Source organism: Pinus tabuliformis, chromosome 1_1 (assembly GCF_031772625.1).
Source record: "Pinus tabuliformis cultivar Carrire ecotype Pingquan chromosome 1_1, CPIR1, whole genome shotgun sequence".
Classification (NCBI taxonomy): Eukaryota; Viridiplantae; Streptophyta; class Pinopsida; order Pinales; family Pinaceae; genus Pinus; species Pinus tabuliformis.
This window is the reverse complement of record NC_142297.1, coordinates 256,832,348-256,853,949: the sequence shown is the minus strand read 5'-3', so window position 1 is coordinate 256,853,949 and position 21,602 is coordinate 256,832,348. Positions and strand designations below refer to the sequence as shown.

Below are 21,602 nucleotides of genomic sequence, written 5' to 3'. Positions count from 1 at the left end.
ACCAGATTGGATAAACGAAGCAAGGGATGAATGGAAGAAGGACAAAGAAGTATGGCCACTTATTCAAAAGCTGCAAAAGATCCCAATTCAAAAAATATTGCCAGATATTGAAAATGAAGGAAAAATCATATTGGAACCTGGAGCAGTCACAGAAGCAAGAACCCCGACAGCTACGAAATCAATCAATTTCAGAGTATCTCATCAAGTGGAAGAACTTACCCGCTGAAGATTCTACATGGTAGGACAAGAATTTTATACAGAAGCATCAAGAACTACTCAAGCGTTGAGGACAATGCTTTTTGAAGGAGAGGGGCATGTTCGGCCCCTATACTACTAGTGTAACCCCTTATTGTTATTAGTACAACCCACTTATTATATTGATGTACCCATGTAGTGCCCATATTGTTATTAATGTGCCCCATAGAAGCCCACTGTTGTTATTATTGTGCCCTTACATTATTATTGTTATGTCGGCTCTGATTATGTTATGACCCCTTAGACTCCTATATATTGAAAGGAGGTCTTTTCATTTGTATCATCCAAGAATTGTTCATTTATGTAATGTAAAGGAGGTTGCCCCCTTGAAGAGGCTGAATTCTAAGGCGTTGATCTATCTTTTCTATCTTTTCTTGAGCTCATTTCATAACACATTGTGATAATGAAAAATAGTATTTTTCAAGATTAGGTAATTTTCACTTGTAAAACTGTGTCTTTTTGCTAAAATTGAAATGAAAAGTCGTTCTTCTTTTAGTAATGAAGCATCTCAAAATTATATTTTAGACAGCGTCATATTCATAGCATTTATCTAAAAGATCCATTTCTAATATTTTTTGGTCTTCTTTTCGCATTTTGAAAAACGTTTTGGGTGTTGTGTGTTCAAAAGAAGTTTTTATAATACTTGTGATTTTGGATGAGTTGAAGTGAAATTTCTACATTGAATCAATATGAAAAGGAAAATTTTGCATTTACTGAAAATAAGTTAGAAGTTAGAAGTTTTACATTCTATTTGAATATTGAAAACACTCTCTCTTTACTATAGCTAGAAATTTATCGAAGTAAAAGATTCATTTTTGCATATTTGTTGCAATAGGTTTGGAAGTGAAAATTGATATCATTTACACCACAACTATTAAATTTAATGAAAGAGAAACTATAAAACCTATCAAATTTTTAATTAACCAAACATTAGTGGTTCTAGGTTAGAAGATGTGTTTCGACGTCTATAAACATAACAACTATCATCTTTCATGTGTGGCACATTCTGTGGGTAGTCAATATTCCACGTATGTAAGTATATGGGAATGATATCTATGTATCTTCAGGTATATCGGACGACGTTCCTTGTATGAAAAGTATATGGGGATGCTTGCTATCATATAAGCTCGCATTAGACATCACTAACATAGATTGTATGTCCACGTACCTCTAGTATACTTTGGAGGCCCCCTTCTAGGTTGCATACCATCCACAACTAACCGAGTCGACTACTTTATCATATGTGATACACCAAACACAACATTCAGGGAGACTACTTGCATGTACTGGAAACACAATTTTGCAGTTCAAAGTGGCTTAGTAATCCTTTATACCTAGTTACTTTAACAATGGGAAGGGATGAATTCTTTATCGACGAAGTACCCGCAATATGTTCATGGGATATAATAAAGATCAACAATTGGAATGGTTACAAAAATCAAAATTCAATTGTGAGTTAAAGCAGTGTTATGTAACAAGTTGGATGGTTGCATAAATCAAAATCTAGTTGCAAGTTAAAGTAGTGGAATATAACAAATTGAATGGTTCCACAAATCAAGATTCAGGTGGTAATTAAAGCAGTCTAATGTAACAAGTTGAAAGGTTGCACAAATCAAGATTTATTTGGCAATGAACACAGTAAATGTAGTGCAAAAAACAAATCAAAAAATTCTTACCAAAAAATACTTTATGGCATAATTATAAAATACCATAAATAAATTTTCAACCAATACCTCTGACCTCTAGAATTTTACCTATCTGACCTCTAGAATTTTAATGTTTAAAATCGATTTGCCATAGTCCCACAGATTTTCTCCAAGCATTATCACATGTTTCGGGGGCCACTCACAACAAACCAATTCATTTTTTTATCATAAAGACCAGATTGAGGATTATATTTACATACCAACTTACCCAACTAGTGTGCTGACAACCTGCTATGGCAGCAGGCCTGGAATTTGACGTCCTACAGGACATATTTAACATTTTTAAATGTATTTGATGGTTACCGAAAATTTTCTGATGTTAGATTTGACGTGTCTTGTAAAGGAGCAACCTGTCAAAATGACGTCCAGTGTAGAATTGAAGCCGTCAAAATATATAATAGGGTACATCCTTTACAGCTGCAATTTCGTGTATTCTAAATAAGTTTGTTAGTTCATCTGCAGCCATTAAGAGCTTTGCAATAGATTTTGTCAGGGAACCTGCATTGATTACAGACACTAAAAATTAAACAGTAAGCAGTTTATCTCAATATTACTTGCTAAAAGCAGCGGACTACCTTTGGCCAATGTCACATGATAAGGGGAACTAACCCATTGAATCCTAAAGAAAAAACAGTAAAGAACGTGACCACCCGACGAGATTGGTAATATAGACTAAGGAAGGTGTGCTTTCCTAAAAAATGTGAACAATGGCGAACTCATTTGCTTGTAGTTTCGGGGAAGGAATTACAACAAAAGTGTTGGCGTCCACGGTAAAAATGGAGAAGATTGTTACCATGCTCGTACACCAAATAAGGTATTCTGCATGCTTTGTTGCAAAGGAATGCATCTCTCTCCAATATTAATTTCAAATTTAATGAACTCCCCCTCTCCTTTCAAACTACTGCTTTCGAGGATAAACCATTCATGGAGTCCATGTTGTTTCTAATTTGCAATTTGTTGCAAACAATTATACTTAAATTGAAATTGAGTGTCTTTTTGGGGATATTTACAAGGCATTGATCTACTTGATAGGATAAAGGTCAATGACGGTAGCAAGAACAATGATGAATATCAACATTCCTATTGGCAGATCCATCTCTTACAGGGTATTTTTCACTTTTGCCCTTTTCAAGGTTTTTCATATAATTTGAAAATTTTGACATATTCATTTAAATTAATAATTTTAACTTATTTTAACATAAATTCATACATTTTGTATTGTTCTCTGTGAAAAATTTAATTGTTTTTAAGGGTGCATGGGATTTAAAAAATTGGTTTTAATTTTTATTTGTATGAGATTTGAGTTTATTATTGGTAATCATGTTAGTTGAACTCAATTAAATTAGGAATAATTATGAAGTGTATAGTAAGATCTTAATTTCAGTAATATTAGACTATTTTTAGTAATATAAATAAATCAAAGAGTGAAATTTATTTCTATAGTTAAATTTTTTTCACTTTTTTAATTAAATTCATTTATTAAAAAAATGTCATATGAATGAGTGAAAGTAGGGGTGAATCTCCATGGTTAAAAATTTGTTACATGTTTTTTTAAATGTATATATATTTAATTTATATATTATCTTTTTTACCATTAATAATAACAATAATAAAGTTGTAATTTAATTACTTTTTATGTTTTTTCTTTTATTTTAATTTTAAAAAATTGAGATATATGATGAAGTAAGTGTTTTGATGATTGTTATGGATTGATGTAGCCATTTAATCAATATAGCTATGCTAGTAATAAACATTTTAATGCAAGGTTGCAGAATTTCATAGTTACACTATTTTGGGTGGAAGCCATTTAACACCGCTTACATGTCATAACTATGATATGATGCAACTCATTTCAGATGGTAGTGGTTCAAATTTCTAGTCGAATTCATGAGAGGTTTAAAATTTGATTTTAATTTTCAGTTGGTAATGGTTCAATTCTAAGTTAGATGGATGAGATCATTACAAGTTAATTTTGATTTGAATTTGACCACAAAGATACAAGGTACAAATTGAATTCCTTGATCCATGTTTGCATAGCGGAGGTGAGTGGTGTATGCGGTGAAATTCAAAAGTGAGGGTATAGATAGCGAAAAACAACTATAATTTTTTTTTATCCTTAACAAATAGGATCATTGGCGGTTAAGGTTTAATTGTGTGGTTCCTAGTGAGGAATGCTCCCTAGAATGCTCCCTAGAACTAGGACGAGGGGATAATTTCCAACATACATGATTGAACCAAGGAAAGAATAAGAGGACCTTGACTAATCATTGTTTCTTCGTTAGAGGTTTTATTAGTCATAGCTTCTTCATTAAAGTTCTTGTTGACAAGAGTTCATGTTGTTAATGGTTCTTTGTGGGGCACAATTCAATCTATCATATTAAAAAAATTTGGCTAAGAAAGTACATTAAACAATGACCAATAGGATGGGAAATTTATTCAATAAGAATATTAACTAATTTCTTATTCTTTTTCCTTAGTTAAAAGTTCCTTCGTGACCTATGGTTCCTATGGTTATATTTTTTGTTGACTAAATTTCATTCATCAAATTTCTTATTAGTTGTAGTTTCTTTATCAAAGTCCCTATCTATTACAATTATCCATCCTTTTGTTCGTGAGGGTTCTTAATCAAGAAATTCCTTAGAATTATGATCAACATGAAATTTAACCAGCAAGACCCAACATCAATACGACAACTTAGATCAATTAGGGAACAAGACAATCATTGTTCATTGGTCGTAGTTTCCTGGTCAAAGTAATTATCTAGGAAAGTTCATTCGAAGTATCACTAGCATGACTTCTCATTAACAAGAACTCAAAAAGAAGGCATAGAGATATAAGCTTGGTCAAAGTTCTTCTTTGACACAATCTCTTTTACCAATAGGAACACTCATCATCATTTGACCAAAAATTATTTGTTAGACTTCTTGGCCAAGAAGAACTTTGACTAGGAAACTATGAGGACTACAAACTTCAAAGAAAAATAGCTTTGTTTATTAAAGTTTTATTGGTCTTAATTCGAGGTCATGAAACTTCTTTTGAAATATAACTGATGGGAACTCTAATTTACATTATTTTTTTTGCAAGAGGATTAAATTTTAATTGTGTTTGTTAGCGATAGTTGAGATATTCTCTCAAGTTATCTTCCTAAGTATGGAATAACTTGGATGTCACAACAATTCAAAAACCCTGTATAAACCTAACCATGAAGAATTTTGTGATTAAGCAAGGTATCGAATGTTAACTTAGGTAAAAAACAAGGTACTCTCAGAGGGAGATTAATGAAAGTTGAGATGCAAGAATAGTTGAAAAAGACTTTCCAGGTAAAAAAAAATGGACAGTAAAAAATTTTCCAAGAACATAAAATAAGAACATAAAATAAAAAGTATGAAAAATACAAAAACGTCATCAAATGATGGGCAGAGTAGTTTTGAAATTCCAGGCCGGTATGGCAGTCACTCACAAAAGACCTTTCGAACTTAGACCGGATAGATAATTTATATAAAGCACAGATTAATGATAGCAGTCAATCACAAAAGACCTTTTGAACTTAGACCGGATAGATGATTTATATAAATTACAGATTAATGATTATTTATGCACTGCGTTGGATAAACCATTTGAACCGAGACCACATTAGTGATTTTTATAATGAACAGATTAGTGGTTAATTCTGCACTTCGTCGGTTGACCAGAGCCATGATGGCTTTAATAATTATTTATACGCATTTCCAGAAGACGGATTTAATGATTTTATATACGCACTTCAGTGGATAACGAACTCCATGATGGATCCTGCCCTGGCAGTCACCGAAAGGAAACGCCAATTGTTAATTGTATATGCGCAATTCATCGAATGGCGAACGCCTTGACGGATTGAAGTTGTCCTGTTTAAATTCGCAATTCATCGAATGACGAACGCCGTGATGGATTGATGTTGTCCTGTTTAAATTCGCAATTCATTGGACCACATTAGTGATTTTTATAATGAACAGATTAGTGGTTACTTCTGCACTTCGTCGGTGGACCAGCGCCATGATGGATTTAATGATTTTATATACGCACTTCAGTGGATGACGAAATCCATGATGGGTCCTGCCCTGGCAGCCACCGAAAGGAAACGCCAATTGATAATTGTATATGCGCAATTCATCGAATGACGAACGCCGATTTTGTCCTGTTTATATCTAGTTTAATTTAAATTGGCGCGCAATTCATCGAATGACGAACGCCGTGATGGATTGATTTTGTCCGGTTTATATCCAGTTTAATTTAAATTGGCTCAAAAAATAATGGAAATTCCTTTTTTTTATAGCGATGAATCTATTTCCGCCATTCTTACTATCAATTGTTTTTTAAATATATCTTAAATTTGCAGTACCCATAACAAGGCAGGTACATATAGATATCTCTATATATGGATGAAGTGGCCTGCCTCCATCTACATCTGCAGGCTAAGGACGAATGAGGAGTTGCACTATATTACCTGATTGATTGGGTAGCTTTCAGAGAGCATAGCAATGGCGGAAGTACCAGTGGGCAGATTGCGTTTGGGATCACAAGGATTAGAAGTATCAGCACTGGGGTTAGGTTGCGTGGGCATGTCGGACTTCTATGGCCCTCCAAAGCCCGAGCAAGAAATGATTTCCCTTATCCACTATGCCGTCTCCAGAGGTGTCACTTTTCTTGATACTTCGGACATTTATGGCCCTTTCACCAACGAAATCCTCATTGGAAAGGTAGGCCTGTTGTATGGGGTTTTCTCCTTTCTTGTAGTTGCAATTATCTAGAGCTTACCCAATATGATAGAATGTTCACCTACGTATGTTGTTTGCAGGCCATTAAAGGAATTAGGGAGAAAGTCCAATTAGCCACAAAGTTTGGGATAACATATGTCGATGGAAAACCAGAAGCTCGAGGAGATCCTGCATATGTTCGTGCTGCCTGTGAAGCAAGCTTGCAGAGACTTGAAGTGGAATTTATCGATCTTTATTATCAACATCGTATTGACACTAAAGTCCCCATTGAAGTGACGGTATGTATTTTTGCGATAGGTGTCGGTTTAGTTCTCGAATGATGCACAGTTTTGATCTAATGGTTTTTCTGTGCATCTGTGACAGATTGGAGAACTGAAGAAATTAGTTGAAGAAGGGAAAATAAAATACATCGGACTTTCTGAGGCCTCCGCATCAACAATTAGAAGAGCCCATGCTGTTCATCCTATAACAGCGGTCGAGATAGAGTGGTCTTTGTTGACTAGGGATGTAGAGGACGAAATTATTCCCACTTGCAGGTATGATGAGGTATTTGGAGTTAAGGTTTTTCTGGAGTTAGGGTTTTTCACATTGTTACCATGCTTGTATTATGAATCACTAACTAACATGTTCAAATTGTAATTGTAGAGAACTTGGTATTGGAATTGTGCCATACAGCCCTCTAGGCAGGGGTTTCCTTACTTCTGGAGCAAAGTCAGTTGACAATTTAACAAATGATGATGTTAGAAAGGTATATTTTCATTTGGATATTTAGAAAAAGAAAAGATTATAAATGCGTAATTAATTTTTTTTTCTAAATAATTTTAAAGACAAGTTTAATTATTTGTCATTAATTACAAAACCAAGAGTGGTTGATGCCCATCATTTTAAAACCCAAAAATTAAGTCGATCTGGAACATTTTATTACAATGTTCGTTGTCCAAAAAACTTATTAGTTCACTGATATCATACATTAAGATTCCAGTGCATTGATAAAATGTATTTTATTGTTTCAATGAAGTCTTATTCTAATTTTATAAATTGCTGATATTTTTGACAGACAATTCCAAGGTTTCAACCAGAGAATCTCGAAAAGAATAAGGGGACGTTTGAAAAAATAGCTGAAATAGCTTCCAGGAAGGGATGCTCCCCGGGTCAACTTTCACTTGCTTGGATTTGCCATCAGGGAAATAACATTTCACCGATCCCCGGCACCACCAAAGTGAAAAATCTAGACGAAAATATAGGTGCTCTTTCTGTTAAGATCACGGCTGATGAAATGAAGGAAATAGAAAATGTACTATCCACTTCTGGATTCTCTGGAGATCGAAGTCGGGCTAGTTTATCGAATCTCACATGGGTGAATTCAGAAACACCCCCTCTCTCTTCATGGAAAGATGCCATTTGATGATTTTTAACATCGTTCTCTGCAAATAAGGCAAAATTGTCAGTTTGTAGCGTATATCATTTTTTTACCCTTTATTTTTGTAAGATTTTTGAGATACACAGATAGATCTAGATCTGCAAAACAATAACAAGCTTGCAAGAGAAGGAAAGAAGCGAACAAGAGTTGAGAAAAGAATGAAATTTAATTGATTCTACAATATGAGTTTTAGAATAAATACATAAAAGCAACTAAGTTAAGCTTAGTTGTACATGCAATAACTAAAGCTAACTAAAGCTAAGTGTGCTTTATGTGTACATGTGCCACATGCAAGCAATAAGTTAACTGGAGCTAATCTAGGTGCATGTACACCAACACAGCTAGTCTAAGTGCATGTACACCAACAACTGGAGCTAATCTAAGTGCATGTACACCAACACCCCCCTTAAGCATAACTTAGGTGAGTGTGATGCAAAATGAATGAGTCCCGGCAACACGACCATTTTAGGTACCCATATACAATGCATAAAAAGGAGGAAAGAGGGAAAACCCAGTGGGAAGAAAAACCCCCCCTCAAAATATAATGCAAAAGTAGAGAAAAGACAACTGCTAGGCAGTCGTGTCCTTCACCCCGAGACGATCTCGCAGGAATCGAAACTTCTGCTCAGTGAAAGTCTTGGTGAAGATATCAACAATCTGCTCGGAACTAGGACAGAACTGAAGATCGATGATTCCATCATGAATGAGTTCTCTAATGAAGTGCATGTGGATCTCGATGTGTTTGGTACGCTGCCGCTGCACTGGATCTCTGCAAAACTTTAGCGTACTTTGATTATCGCACCAGATGACAGTTGGATGATGGACACTAATCCCAAGCTCAGATAGGAAATGTTGCAGCCAAATTGCCTAAATAGTGGCATTGACTGCTCCTCTATACTCGGCCTCTGCTGATGATAAAGCAATGGCAGCCTGCTTCTTACTTGACCAACAAATTGGGCCGGATCCCAAACTAAGTACATAACCGGAAGTAGACTTGCGATCAATGGTGTCGCCAGCCCAGTCTGAATCTGTGAACCCGATGAGATTCAAAGGACAATTGGCTTCATAATGAATCCCATAGGTGATTGTCCCCTGGACATATCGAAGGATGCGCTTTGCAGCGTTCCAATGTAACTCATGTGGCTCCTGCGTGTATCTGGAAACTGCTCTGACAACATAGGAGAGATCAGGACGGGAGTGAGTGAGATAAAGAAGACTTCCCACAAGCTGGCGATACAATGTGCAATCAACCAATGGTGTGTCTTTGCCATTCTCAAGCTTTATCCCTGATAAGAAAGGTGTGGCTGCTGGCTTGCAGTCACTCATGTGAAATCATGCCAAAAGATCTCTAGCATATTTTGGTTGAGAAATGGGAATGCCAGAATCACGCTGATGGATCTCTAGTCCAAGGAAGAAATTTAGCAAGCCCATGTCTATCATAGAAAACCGCTTATGCAATGCAGTTTTGATGTTAGTAATGACAGAAGCTGAACTAACCGTTATCAAAAGATCATCTACGTAGAGTACTATGATCAACAAGGAGTCAATTTTCTTCAGAAAATAAACATTGGAATCAGATTTGCAGCGTACAAAATTTTGAGATAACAAATAAGAATCCATCTTTGCATACCATGCTCTAGGTGCCTGCTTGAGGCCATAGAGAGACTTCTTTAGTTTGCATACCAGAGATGAATTCTGCATGTATCCCGGTGGCTGCTCCATGTAGATTTCCTCCTCGAGATCACCATGAAGAAAGGCATTCTTCACATCCATATGATGCACCTCCCATCCTCTTGTTGCTGCAATGGAGAGAGCTAGCCGAATGGAATCCGTTTTTGCCACTGGAGCAAAAGTCTCATCATAGTCAACAACATGTACTTGCTGAAAACCTTTTGCTACCAATCGTGCCTTATATCGACTAACTTGGTCATTTGATGCTTTCTTGGTCCGGTAAACCCACTTGCATCTCACAAGTTTGCGATTTGAAGGTAGCGGAACCAAATCCCAAGTCTGGTTCTCAATGAGAGAGTTATATTCCTCATCTATGGCGGCTTCCCATTCAGGATGCCCATTTGCTTCTGCATAAGTTTGTGGATCAGATCCATGCATCATATAAGCATGCATGGGCATGGATGGCTCCATAGCTAAGAGTGCTTGCGGATCTTCCTCAAACAGAGGGATAGAGGCAGGATCATCAAGGATATCACTCATGCTGCGCCATTTTTGTGTTGAAGGTGGTCGAGAATCTTCCGAACTACGTGCAGAAGTATGATCTCGATGTTCAACAACTGGTGGTCTAACAGGGGTCACAGGAAAAGACTCATCTTCATTTGAATGCTGGTCTGAAGTTTCATCTACATCCTCATCAATGAGTGGTGATGGAAACTTGGTAACAAGTTCATCTACTGGTGCATGCGAAATATCTTCGTCAAACTTTACACTCCTTTCAATAAAGAGCTCTTCAGTGTGGATATCAAGCAATCTGTACCCTTTGACTTCATCAGAATATCCAACAAACATGCATGCTTTGCTTTGAGGCTCCAAAGCCTTTCTCTTTTCTGGAGGAATGCGGGCCCATGCTCGAGATCCAAAAATGCGGAAATGACTAACTTCAGGTTGCATGCCAGTCCAAGCCTCAAAAGGTGTTTTTCCAGTAACAGATTTATGAGGAGATCTGTTCTGGATGTATGAGGCACAATTAATAGCTTCGGCCCACAATTTCGACGGAAGAGATCTTGCATGCAACATGCAATTAGCCATCTCTTTCAAAGATCGATTTTTCCTTTCAGCCACGCCATTTTGCTGTGGAGTGTAAGGAACTGTATGCTGTAACTGTATGCCTGCTTCATCACAAAGATTCTTGATATCTTTGTTGACATATTCCGTCCCATTATCTGTGAGGAGTATTTTGATGCGTTTTCCAAACTGATTTTCTGCATGCGCTTTGAAAATCTTTAGATGTTAAAAAACTTCAGACTTGAGTTTCAAGAAGTAAACCCAAGTGAATCTCGTGTAATCATCTATAAATGACAACACATATCTTGCTTTGCTCATTGAAAGCATCAGAAATGGACCCATGAGATCACTGTGTACAAGTTCCAAAGGTGAAGAGGCTCTCCATGCATGCCCCTTCTCGAATTTTTCTTGTGGATGCTTTCCAAGAGCACATCCATTACAAACACCATCTGAATATTCAATGGTTGGCAATCCTTTGACCATCCCTTGCTTACTAAGCTGTTGCATATATCTGAAATTCAAGTGCCCAAATCTCTTGTGCCAAATCCTACTTTCTTCATTTGCATGCGTAAGTAGCAAAATAGAATCTGATTGAGGAACAAAATCAGAAAATGTATACAGACGAGATTGATCATTTACCTTGCCAGATGCAATCTTCAAATTGGTTTGCATGTCATAAATGCTCACGGAATCTGGGGTAAATTTCACTTTCCTTCCACTGCCTGTGTGTGTCATCTGATACACTGAGAGAAGATTCACAGAAAGCCTTGGAATATGCAAGACATTTTCAAAACTTCCATCTTCGAATTGCACTCTTCCTTGTCCAGTTGTTGCAACTGCAGAATTATCCCCCATGAGAATGGGAGGACCTGAGTATGCATGTAGAGAAGAAAAGGATTCCTTTGAAGAAGCCATATGATGTGAAGCTCCTGAATCGATGATCCATTCTTGTGGTGCAGAATGAAGAGCAATCAAAGCATGCCCGTTACCTCTTGGATCTGGTGCTTTTTCTCCAGACTTCTTCTTAGCATTCTCAGGAATGTGGTCTCCAAGATTGTGTTGCTGGAGTGTCTGCACCATAAGATCTATAGTCTTCTTCATGCATGCAGATTCAGGATGAAAACCACGGTGGCAATAATTGCACATTGATTGCCCTTTCGTTCCTTTCCTTTCCTTTGAACTAGATGATCCATCAGGGGGTTTGGGATGTCCTCCCTTTCTTGGATCATGATCCTTCTTCCCTTTTCCTTTCTGATGGTCTTTGGAATTTTCCTTTCCTTTTGCATGCACAGCAAGTGCATGCGCTTTGGAATTTTTAAGTGTGCCCATTTTGATGAGCTTATCTTGCTCATGCATCAAAGACTGAATAAAAGAATCCAGTGCGGGCATCTTCCAAGCTGCACCAGTTGCAGATCTGACTGTGTGGAATGTAGAGACGAATACTGCATACTATGGACCAAGTTTTGATAAAATGAAAAGAATCAACTGATTTTCTTGCTTGGATTTGTCGATCCCGCATCCTTTCAGCTGAACCAACAAGGCTTTATACCTTGTGAAAAAATCTTGAATGTTCTCAAAGTTTCTCGGATCTAATGAGTTTAACTCATTTTCGAGAATGTGACCTTGCATTTCATCCTGTTTTCCAAACAATCTTTCCAAAATTTTCCATACTTCATTTGGAGTTGAACATGATTCAACATGAAATAACAGTTCCGGAGAAATAGATAAACATAGGATGCCGAAGGCCTCGTCCATGCGATTGAAATATCTTGTTTTCTCCATTGTCGATGTTGGTTCAACTTCCGTTTCCATGGTTATTTGAAATAAGCCTCTACTTCTGAGATGAAGTTGAATCTTTGGCTTCCATTCGAAATAATTATATGGAGTGAGAATTGCCGATTGTGGAAACTCCAATTTAGACTCCATTTTTTGTTGTTGTTTCAATCTTTTGAACCTGCAAATAAAATTGCTTGTGCACTGATTACAAATCCCTGTGCTCTGATACCATGTAAGATTTTTGAGATACACAGATAGATCTAGATTTGCAAAACAATAACAAGCTTGCAAGAGAAGGAAAGAAGCGAACAAGAATTGAGAAAAGAATGAAATTTAATTGATTCTACAATATGAGTTTTAGAATAAATACATAAAAGCAACTAAGTTAAGCTTAGTTGTACATGCAATAACTAAAGCTAACTAAAGCTAAGTGTGCTTTATGTGTACATGTGCCACATGCAAGCAATAAGTTAACTGGAGCTAATCTAGGTGCATGTACACCAACACAGCTAGTCTAAGTGCATGTACACCAACAACTGGAGCTAATCTAAGTGCATGTACACCAACAATTTTAAAGTGTATATCTTCGGATATCAAATGAATATGCATGTTCAGTTGGCGATCGATATATATGGTGCAAGGCCCTTCTGAAGTTAAGCTTATTGTCAGGGTTGTGTGAATCTGGAATGTATTCAGACAAAGCGAAACCAGCAGCTCGTCAATATTGACATTTTTATATGTATTTGTTTTTTAGGAAAAAGTAACACTTTTGTATTAATATAAAAACAAATAGTACATTTGTCATGGATCTTGGATCTTGAATTTCAGTCTGTTTCTTCAGCATACAACACACCTAAAAAAGTGAAATTGTGTCATTTTCAAATAACCAATTTCTAGTTTTCGGTACGGTAGATGACTCTCAGTCCTACATTGACCATATACCACTTAAAAATATAAAAATAAAACACAAAATAAATACATCCTTTTACAAAAAAATGTGCCCCATGCCTTCCAATATTACCCAACACTGTCTTCTAACGATTGGAGAAGTCAATGCTTCCAGTATTTGTCTTAATCCAGAATTTGTCTTAACTCTTGATTCAGCATTTGTCTTAACTCTTGATTCAAATACTGAGAAGAAAAACTTATCAGGTTGTTTGCCCATGTCTCTTTTGGATATTAAATCAATTGTTTAGTTCTCTGAAAATGTGATTAATGTTGATGTGTTGGAAAGTGCTTATCATCATCTTGATGCGCTTCATCCAGTTTTTTAAAATTTGAGGGTTGAATTTATTCTCTCCCTTAATCCAATGGATAATGCCTTTTGCATCCCCAAAGACCTGTAGGTTTTCCAATCCCAACCATTTCACTGCTATCAACATTCTCTATAGCGCAACTATCTTTGCCACTGTTAGTGCCCTGGCCCCCTTCCCACCAAAAGTGATAGAAGTTTCCCAGCTCAGTGACAATGTATACCCTGCTTTCACATTTCCTCCTACAACACAGTGACAATGTATACCCTGCATTCACATTTCCTCCTACAGCACACTCCATCGAAGAAACCCACTGGGAATTATGCCATATATCTTTCTAAATGATACTTCTGTATTTGTTTACAATATTAGTTGGACCAAGCTCCAAGAAGTAGGCAACATTTTTTACTACGTCCTCCCTTAGTATCCGATTCATGTTCTCAAAAATGAGTGCATTTCTGCTGCCATATGGCCCTGGGAGAAAATGAAATTTATCATGAGTTTTGAACCACTTCCAGAAAAAGCTTTTTAATGATGAGAAATACTTAATTGACATGATACCAAAAATGTCCAATATCCCTTCCAAACAACCAACACTTATAAGCAATATAGAAATAAATAAACAATGTCCTCACAACTTCTCTTACGTAAAAAGCATATCCCAGCCCTAGATATCCTCTATTAAGAAAATTATTCCATGTCAACACCCTCTACTTTATACCCAATTCCATCTCCTTTATTCCATATCAACACAGATTATTAGGCCAATAAAACTCTCTTTTGAATCTGAATACCTCTCATTTTATATCTATCTATGTGCAGAGGTATTTGTGATCACACTCCTCTCCGCTTAGCTGTGCACCAATATATTGGCTCAACCTCCTCTTCTCAGCTTAACAGCTGTGCAACAATATTTTTACCCGAGTTAGGCCCACCATTGTTTCCGACGGATGTTTCCAACGGATACACCTGTTGTTTCCGGTCGTAGCATTTCCGGAAGAGGCTCCAAAACTATGGCGGATACACCTGTTGTTTCGGGGGCAACATTTCTGGAAGAGTGGCTCCAACATTATGTTTCTTCTTTGCGTAAAAATCTCTTACCAGGACTTTATATTCAACACCTGACCGTGGCTAGAGGAAGGTTTGTGTAGATCCACCAAGTTGCTCTTCTGGGTTTTTGATTTTTTCTTTTGGAGTTCTATGGCAGCCTAGATATTCTCATCCCTTTAACCGGGGGAGGGTTAGATATTCTTATCCCTTTTAGCCGGGGGAGGGTTAGATATTCTTATCCCTTTTAACTGGGGAGGGTTAGCACAAGATTTGAATCACTGAAAAGGGGGTCGGGTTCGATGCCAGGTTTTTTCGGTTTTTGAGTATTCAATTTATTTAAAAATGAAACAGTGAACAATTTTCTAATCATAATATTGAATTTTTTAAATAATACTGAAAAATGAAGTTTTAATTTTGATTATTTTAATATGGTGTAATGTAATTTTATTTTATATAAATAAAATTATTTATTAAAATTATAAATTTTTTTTATATGAGTTATAATGTAATGTAAATTTAATAAATTTAAATTTATTAATGATAATAAATTCATTTTTATTTTAAATTTTTTAATTTTTTAATAAAATAGATAAAATTTAATTTAATTGTGGTGTGAGAAAGATTTAGCGTCTAAAAGAAAATTAAGTTATTATAAGAAGGTCATCAACCCCACCCTTGAAGATCAAAAGTATCTCTCTATTCTAACTAGCTCACAGAAGAAAATTAATATAGCAAAGATTAGAACAGATTCTCATGAGCTCCATAGTGAAACTGGCCGTTGGGCAATTCCTAAAACGCCATGGATGGAAAGGATCTGCCATATTTGTGAGAATAGGAGCATCGAGGATGAAAACCACTTCCTCTTAGAGTGCCCTGCATACAACCACATTAGATCTCAATTTCACAACCTTTGTTACAATACTGACCTTCCTAGCCTTTTACAATGCCAAAATTATAGTGAACTCGGGAGGCTTCTCTCCAAGCTTTTTGAGCATAGGAATAAAATCTTAAATCAAAATAAATAATTTGTCTTTTTAGGTCCGATAGATCATTATTTGGTCTCAGCGGACGTTAACCATCATCATCATTTTATAAATAATTTTTTAATTATACAAATTATTATATTTTTCTAGAAAAAATTACAATTATAATTACTATATATAAAATTATAATCACATATATTCTAACATAATTTTCTGACTTTCCGACCCAAAAACTAAACTCATGAACTCTCAAAATAAATAGTTTTTTATATTTGAAGTTTTATAATGAAAACAGATACAAATTATAAAACTGTGATACCACCTCCATGGTCTCATAATGTTGCAAAAAAAGTGAGAGGATTACTAGAACCCTATACATAATCTTTATATAAATAATTAGTGTTTTTTAAATTTTAAGATAGTTTTATGTTTTTATTAGTGAAATATATATTGTTTTGTGAGAGATTTTTCGGCGAAAAATCACATGGAATATCTTTTGTCAACGCGTTTCGAACCAACTAGTGTGGTTCATCGTCAGGACAAGTTGAAAAAACAGATCCAGCCTAGCAAGTTAAATAGTCCGAGCAGAGCCTCCAACGGCTAGTTTGACTCTAGGACCGGGGTCAAAATTATTATATTAATTTAATTAGTAATCTCTGTCGAAACGCGTCGACAAATGATATTCCATGTGATTTTCGCCCAAAAATCTCTCACAAACTTGATATGGATCACAGAAGTCTGAACTCTATATATTATTTTCTTATACATTTCTTTTCTGATATTTGTATTTATGGGTCTTAGCATATTTGAAAAAGAATTTATTTTTTTTTGCTTTTGTGCATATAAGTTTTGATCTTTTTGGTCTTTTATTGATATGCATGTATAGATTAATTTTATATAAACCTGTTCTTGCTCAAGTCTATCAATCTTGCCATAGGATTTTCCACCCAATTATCTAGCGCAATGTTCATTTTGTTGATGTATGCATAATCATTATCTTTATGGGTTACTACTATGGAATGTGTTCAATGGCCTCCTTAACCAACCATCTAAAATTAAACCATATATAAACCCAAATAAAAATACTCTTGCGGCGAAACTCATGGAAGTGGAAGTGGAAGCGGAGGAGGACTTTATTAATTCTAGAATAGGATAATATTCTAGAATTTGATAAGATTTTTTCAATATTAATAATTGTCTCTATTAATCTTTTGTATTTTTTATATTTGATTTCTATTTCTTTTTGTCTATTTACTTTTGATACAAATTTTATAATACAGCTTGTGAAATTTCTCTTTCATTAATTTTGTATACTTATTTTGTGGCTGAAAATTGGGTTTGCGTTGATCTATGATGGTATGGATTTATATTATAATGAAAAGTAAATATAGGGATGTTATTTAACTTATTTTTTTTTGTTTTTAAATGAAATATGATGCAATGAATCTCATTTTTAATATTCAATATATCTTTAATAGGTAGTTATTCTTATATTTGCAAGGTGTGATATGTGCCAAAATGATACACAATAATCCCCAAATTCAAAATGCAAAAACATATGGCATACATGTCTACAAATGCATTCTTACACAACTTTTATAATTTAACAAACCTATAAGCGGCTGTTTACACCTTTTAAGACAATTGCTAATATATGTATTTATAAAACACAACTATAACTTCTTATATAATTAATATACACTCTTCTATCTCGATATTTATACAACAAAACTTTTATATATATATATATATATATATATATATATATATATATATATAATTATTCCTTAATTGATATACGCTCCTCTCTCTTGATATCTATACCATAAAATGTATATATATATATATGTGTATATAGTGCAGAGTTAGTAATATAATCCTAATAAAATAGCCATGTGATCTCAGTCTAGAGGATTAACAACTAACCAATAAAGAATTAACAATTATATAGAATCTCACTCATGAATATACTATAATCCCAATAAAATAGCCATGTGATCTCAGGATGGAGGATCAACAAATAAAGAATGCGGAATAATAAAGGATAAAGAAGTAACAAATACATAGAATCTTACTCATGCATAAATATAAAGTTGAAACAAATAAAGAATGCGAAATAATAAAGGATAAAGAAGTAACAAGAAGTAACAAATACATAGAATCTTACTCATGCATAAATATAAAGTTGAAATTCAGAAATTTAAGAGTAAATGTATAAAAAATCATATGATATTATTTATTAAAAATTTAAATTTCAATAAAAATTTTAAATAAGGTATCATTTTAAAATTTTAAATCGGGTAACATTTTAAAAATATTTTATCAGATTAAGTTTGTTCAATTGAAATGAGAAAAGTTTTTTTTTTAAGAATATATATATATATATATAAGTGTTACATATAATTTAATATAAGAATTTCATTTTTTAATAAAATCTGACTTTAAGTTTTAAATTTTTTTATTTTATATATATATGAAATTTGGTAGGACTATATCTTCATTATGTTTAACTTTTCATCTCAATTAAAGGATAATATAAAATTTGAACCCACAATTTATGGTGGAATGAAACTTCATTTCCACATACATTACCAATTAAGATACTATAAAAAAAGATGTAAAATATTAAAATATTAAAAAAATTAAATAAAAAATTATATTTATATTATGTAAAATTCGTTTTATTTTGCTCAATTGACAAAAACTCATTTTAAAGGAAAAAGAATGATGGCTCTATGAACTAGCATTTTTTGCTCTTCCGTTGTTGTAGATCAGGAGTGCGATCTCCAAGCTTTCCTGGGCATGAGCAGAGGAATGCGAGAGCATTGGATTGTGGTGGCTCAAATCTACAGCCACTTCCCATTGCCTCTAAAGCATATGTTCAAGAGACAACCTATACACAGTGTTATGACACAAACTTGGCGTTGTCACAAGGACATGACTGTGCCACAAAGAGTGCTATGGGGCTCTGTGAGAGGTATAATTTGGCTACAGATATGGATGTGTGGAACACATTTATCCAAACCGATCCCAGGTTTTTTCGTATTTTTTGTTCTACATTTTGGTGCAGAGGGTCTTCGACGACAAAATATTCGAACCTTTATATATCCATGCCCTATGGTCCCTAAATCAAAACTGACCTACATAAAAAAATGTTTTTTTCCCTACCACCAAGATGGGAGGTAGGGCCATAGGGCCAAAATAACTTTTTCAATCCTAGGTAGCCCCTGGTTGTGGATCTAGTTGTGCATGCACAAATCTACTCCTTTCTCCACCATGGATCTAGTTATTCATGACCAAAACTACACCTTTCTCCACTCTCTAAATTTTTGTTTCGAGCAGATCTAATCGACCTATCCCTGAATATGAATGTTATGAAAACATATGGAGATCAAGGAGCCTTTCTAAATTTTTATGAAAACTCTAAACATGAAATTTGTTTCACTTAGGGTTCAGACTATGGATTTGATAAAGGATTTGATTCAGAATATTCAAGGCCTCTTCAGAATAACAATGAGTTTACAAATCTTCATCTACAATGGAAAATCGTTGCAAAGGGTTAAGCGGCTGAAAGATTACAACGACAACTTCTCCATTGTCATAAACTTAACGCTGCAGGGAGGCTCTTCAGGGATCAACAAGCCGAAGGGATCTGTCTCATACAAAGATGTTGTGAAAAGAAAGGGCTAGACACAAGCTTTAGCTGATCAGTTTAAAAATTTTCGCACTTCCCATAATACAATAAAAGGAATGATGCATCGTATTGTTATGTTAACCCAAAATATTCCATGTCCTTGTATTGTTGAACAGATGGAACATGCTCCAATTATGTTAGCCAATCTTTGAGAGATTAACAATCTTTTAATGCCCTCCAATCTCAACCTATTTTTTTTTGCATATTCAATAGGTTTTGCCTTAAATTAGAGCATTTGCATCAATGGTTATTCTCTATGGGGACTCCTAATTATGACATTCAGTGGTGCTGAACAGGATTTTCTTATTATATAATTTGACCCACATAAGGACCTAGATTTTGCTTTAAACAAGGGGTTATGTTTTTGGGGTAGAGGATACCTTTTTGTAACTCCATGATTTCTAGGCTTCGATGCCAACACAATGATAGTGTTCAAAATGTTGGTTTGGGTGAGCCTTCATAACCTTCCTCTTCCCTTTAGGCATCATCAAGTATTAGAGCGAATTCGAATTACATTGGGAAAGTTCATAAGGTAGATCTGGAAAGACGTGAAAAACACTTTTTACTTTTTCGAGAATATATGTAGAGATAGACCTCATCAAAGGCGTATTGGATCACTTTCATTGGATTTGTAATAGTTTTCATTGGACTCAAGCACTAGATTTTGAGAACACTACATTTAGATGTTGGATATTTTTTCAAACAGGACATTTACAAAACTCATGTCAGCATGCAAGGAAAGTTCCAAATAAGAAAAAGAAATAGCCAAAAAAGCCAAAGGGATGGAAAATTCCATATTTGCAACTCTCAGAAGAAGAGGATGAGTAAATAGTGGAATAGAGGTTCAACAACAACAAGGCACAACAATGAATAAAGAGGAAATAGAGAGGAAGAGCAGGTTGGAAGAATGGTCCAAAGCTTGGGGAGTTCACAAAAAATGGAGTGCAACTAAAGGAGGATGCACTCCTAGAATTTGAGGCAGGAGGTGCAAAAAGATCTCACACCTTAGAGAGTTTGGATTAAAAAAAAACATCTCTGAAGGCACATGAAAATCATTTAGCGATTGTAACTAGCACTCTCATCCAGGGAGTTTGGAAAAATGCTGAGAAAAAAAAGAAGAGATAGATAAGTGTTCTTTATCACACTTAGATCTCAAAATTTTGATCTAATGATCACCTATAAAAATGTAATTTTTTTTCCATATAAAAAAATCATTCTAAACTATATATATATATATATATATATATATATATATATATATATATATATATATATATATATATATATAATATTTGATTTTTAGTTTGAAAAGAATTTATCATTAAGGTTTATAACAAAGAATCTAAAATCATAAAATATTTAAATAAATTTGTATTATAAGTTATTTTAAAAATTCAAAATGTAATATAGTTATGGTTTTAAAATACCTTATATTTGTATCATCTCACATTTCTCGCTAGTATTGGTCCATAATACTATAAAAAAGTATCTTCACAAGGAAATAATGTTTTTTATTAATATAATCATTAATTAGATACACCTATTATGTGCTATTATAAAATATCAGTATTAAAATGCTAAACATTTCTTTTAAAAAAAAGATATTAGTGGATATTCATTCAATAATATAAAAAATAGATGATGACAAAGGGTCATTGCACTAAGATGATGGTCCCAAAAGTGGAATTAGGCCATCAGGAACAAATTTCATAGTAACATGTGCATTTTCTTAGGAATGCACACGCATTCTTGGGCATCTTGGCTCAACAAGACCTAAGTTTCCAATCAAGATACTAGTTAGGTCGCCACAACATGGTTCAAAATCACATGCATGATCCTAGGAACACTCAAGATTTCTTAGTGCCATAGATTTTTCATGTACATTTCACCTCATTTTTTACTATTTTGGGACTCTCTTGTGCATTATGGAGATTGAGTAAAAATGTTGATCCTCAATCTACATTGAGTCCCAAGA

The 21,602-nt window shown here is 34.6% G+C and overlaps 1 protein-coding gene across 1 annotated transcript; it reads left to right on the top strand.

Moving 5' to 3' along the window:
* Positions 1-6,301: 6,301 nt before the first annotated feature.
* On the top strand, positions 6,302-8,174 carry LOC149212501 (putative aldo-keto reductase 2). The gene is made up of 5 exons (XM_089391860.1): positions 6,302-6,697; positions 6,796-6,993; positions 7,079-7,251; positions 7,361-7,463; positions 7,773-8,174. Exons 1-5 carry the CDS (start codon positions 6,479-6,481, stop codon positions 8,118-8,120), a joined length of 1,041 nt encoding a protein of 346 aa, XP_089247986.1. The 5' UTR covers positions 6,302-6,478; the 3' UTR covers positions 8,121-8,174.
* The last annotated feature ends 13,428 nt before the right edge of the window (positions 8,175-21,602 follow it).

Bases quoted from the DNA above. Each gene is read 5' to 3' on its own strand.
- LOC149212501 (XM_089391860.1), top strand. From the start codon at position 6,479: ATGGCGGAAGTACCAGTGGGCAGATTGCGTTTGGGATCACAAGGATTA. The intron at 6,698-6,795 runs GTAGGCCTGTTG...TGTTGTTTGCAG, and splicing joins ACGAAATCCTCATTGGAAAG to GCCATTAAAGGAATTAGGGA. The intron at 7,252-7,360 runs GTATGATGAGGT...TTGTAATTGTAG, and splicing joins GAAATTATTCCCACTTGCAG to AGAACTTGGTATTGGAATTG.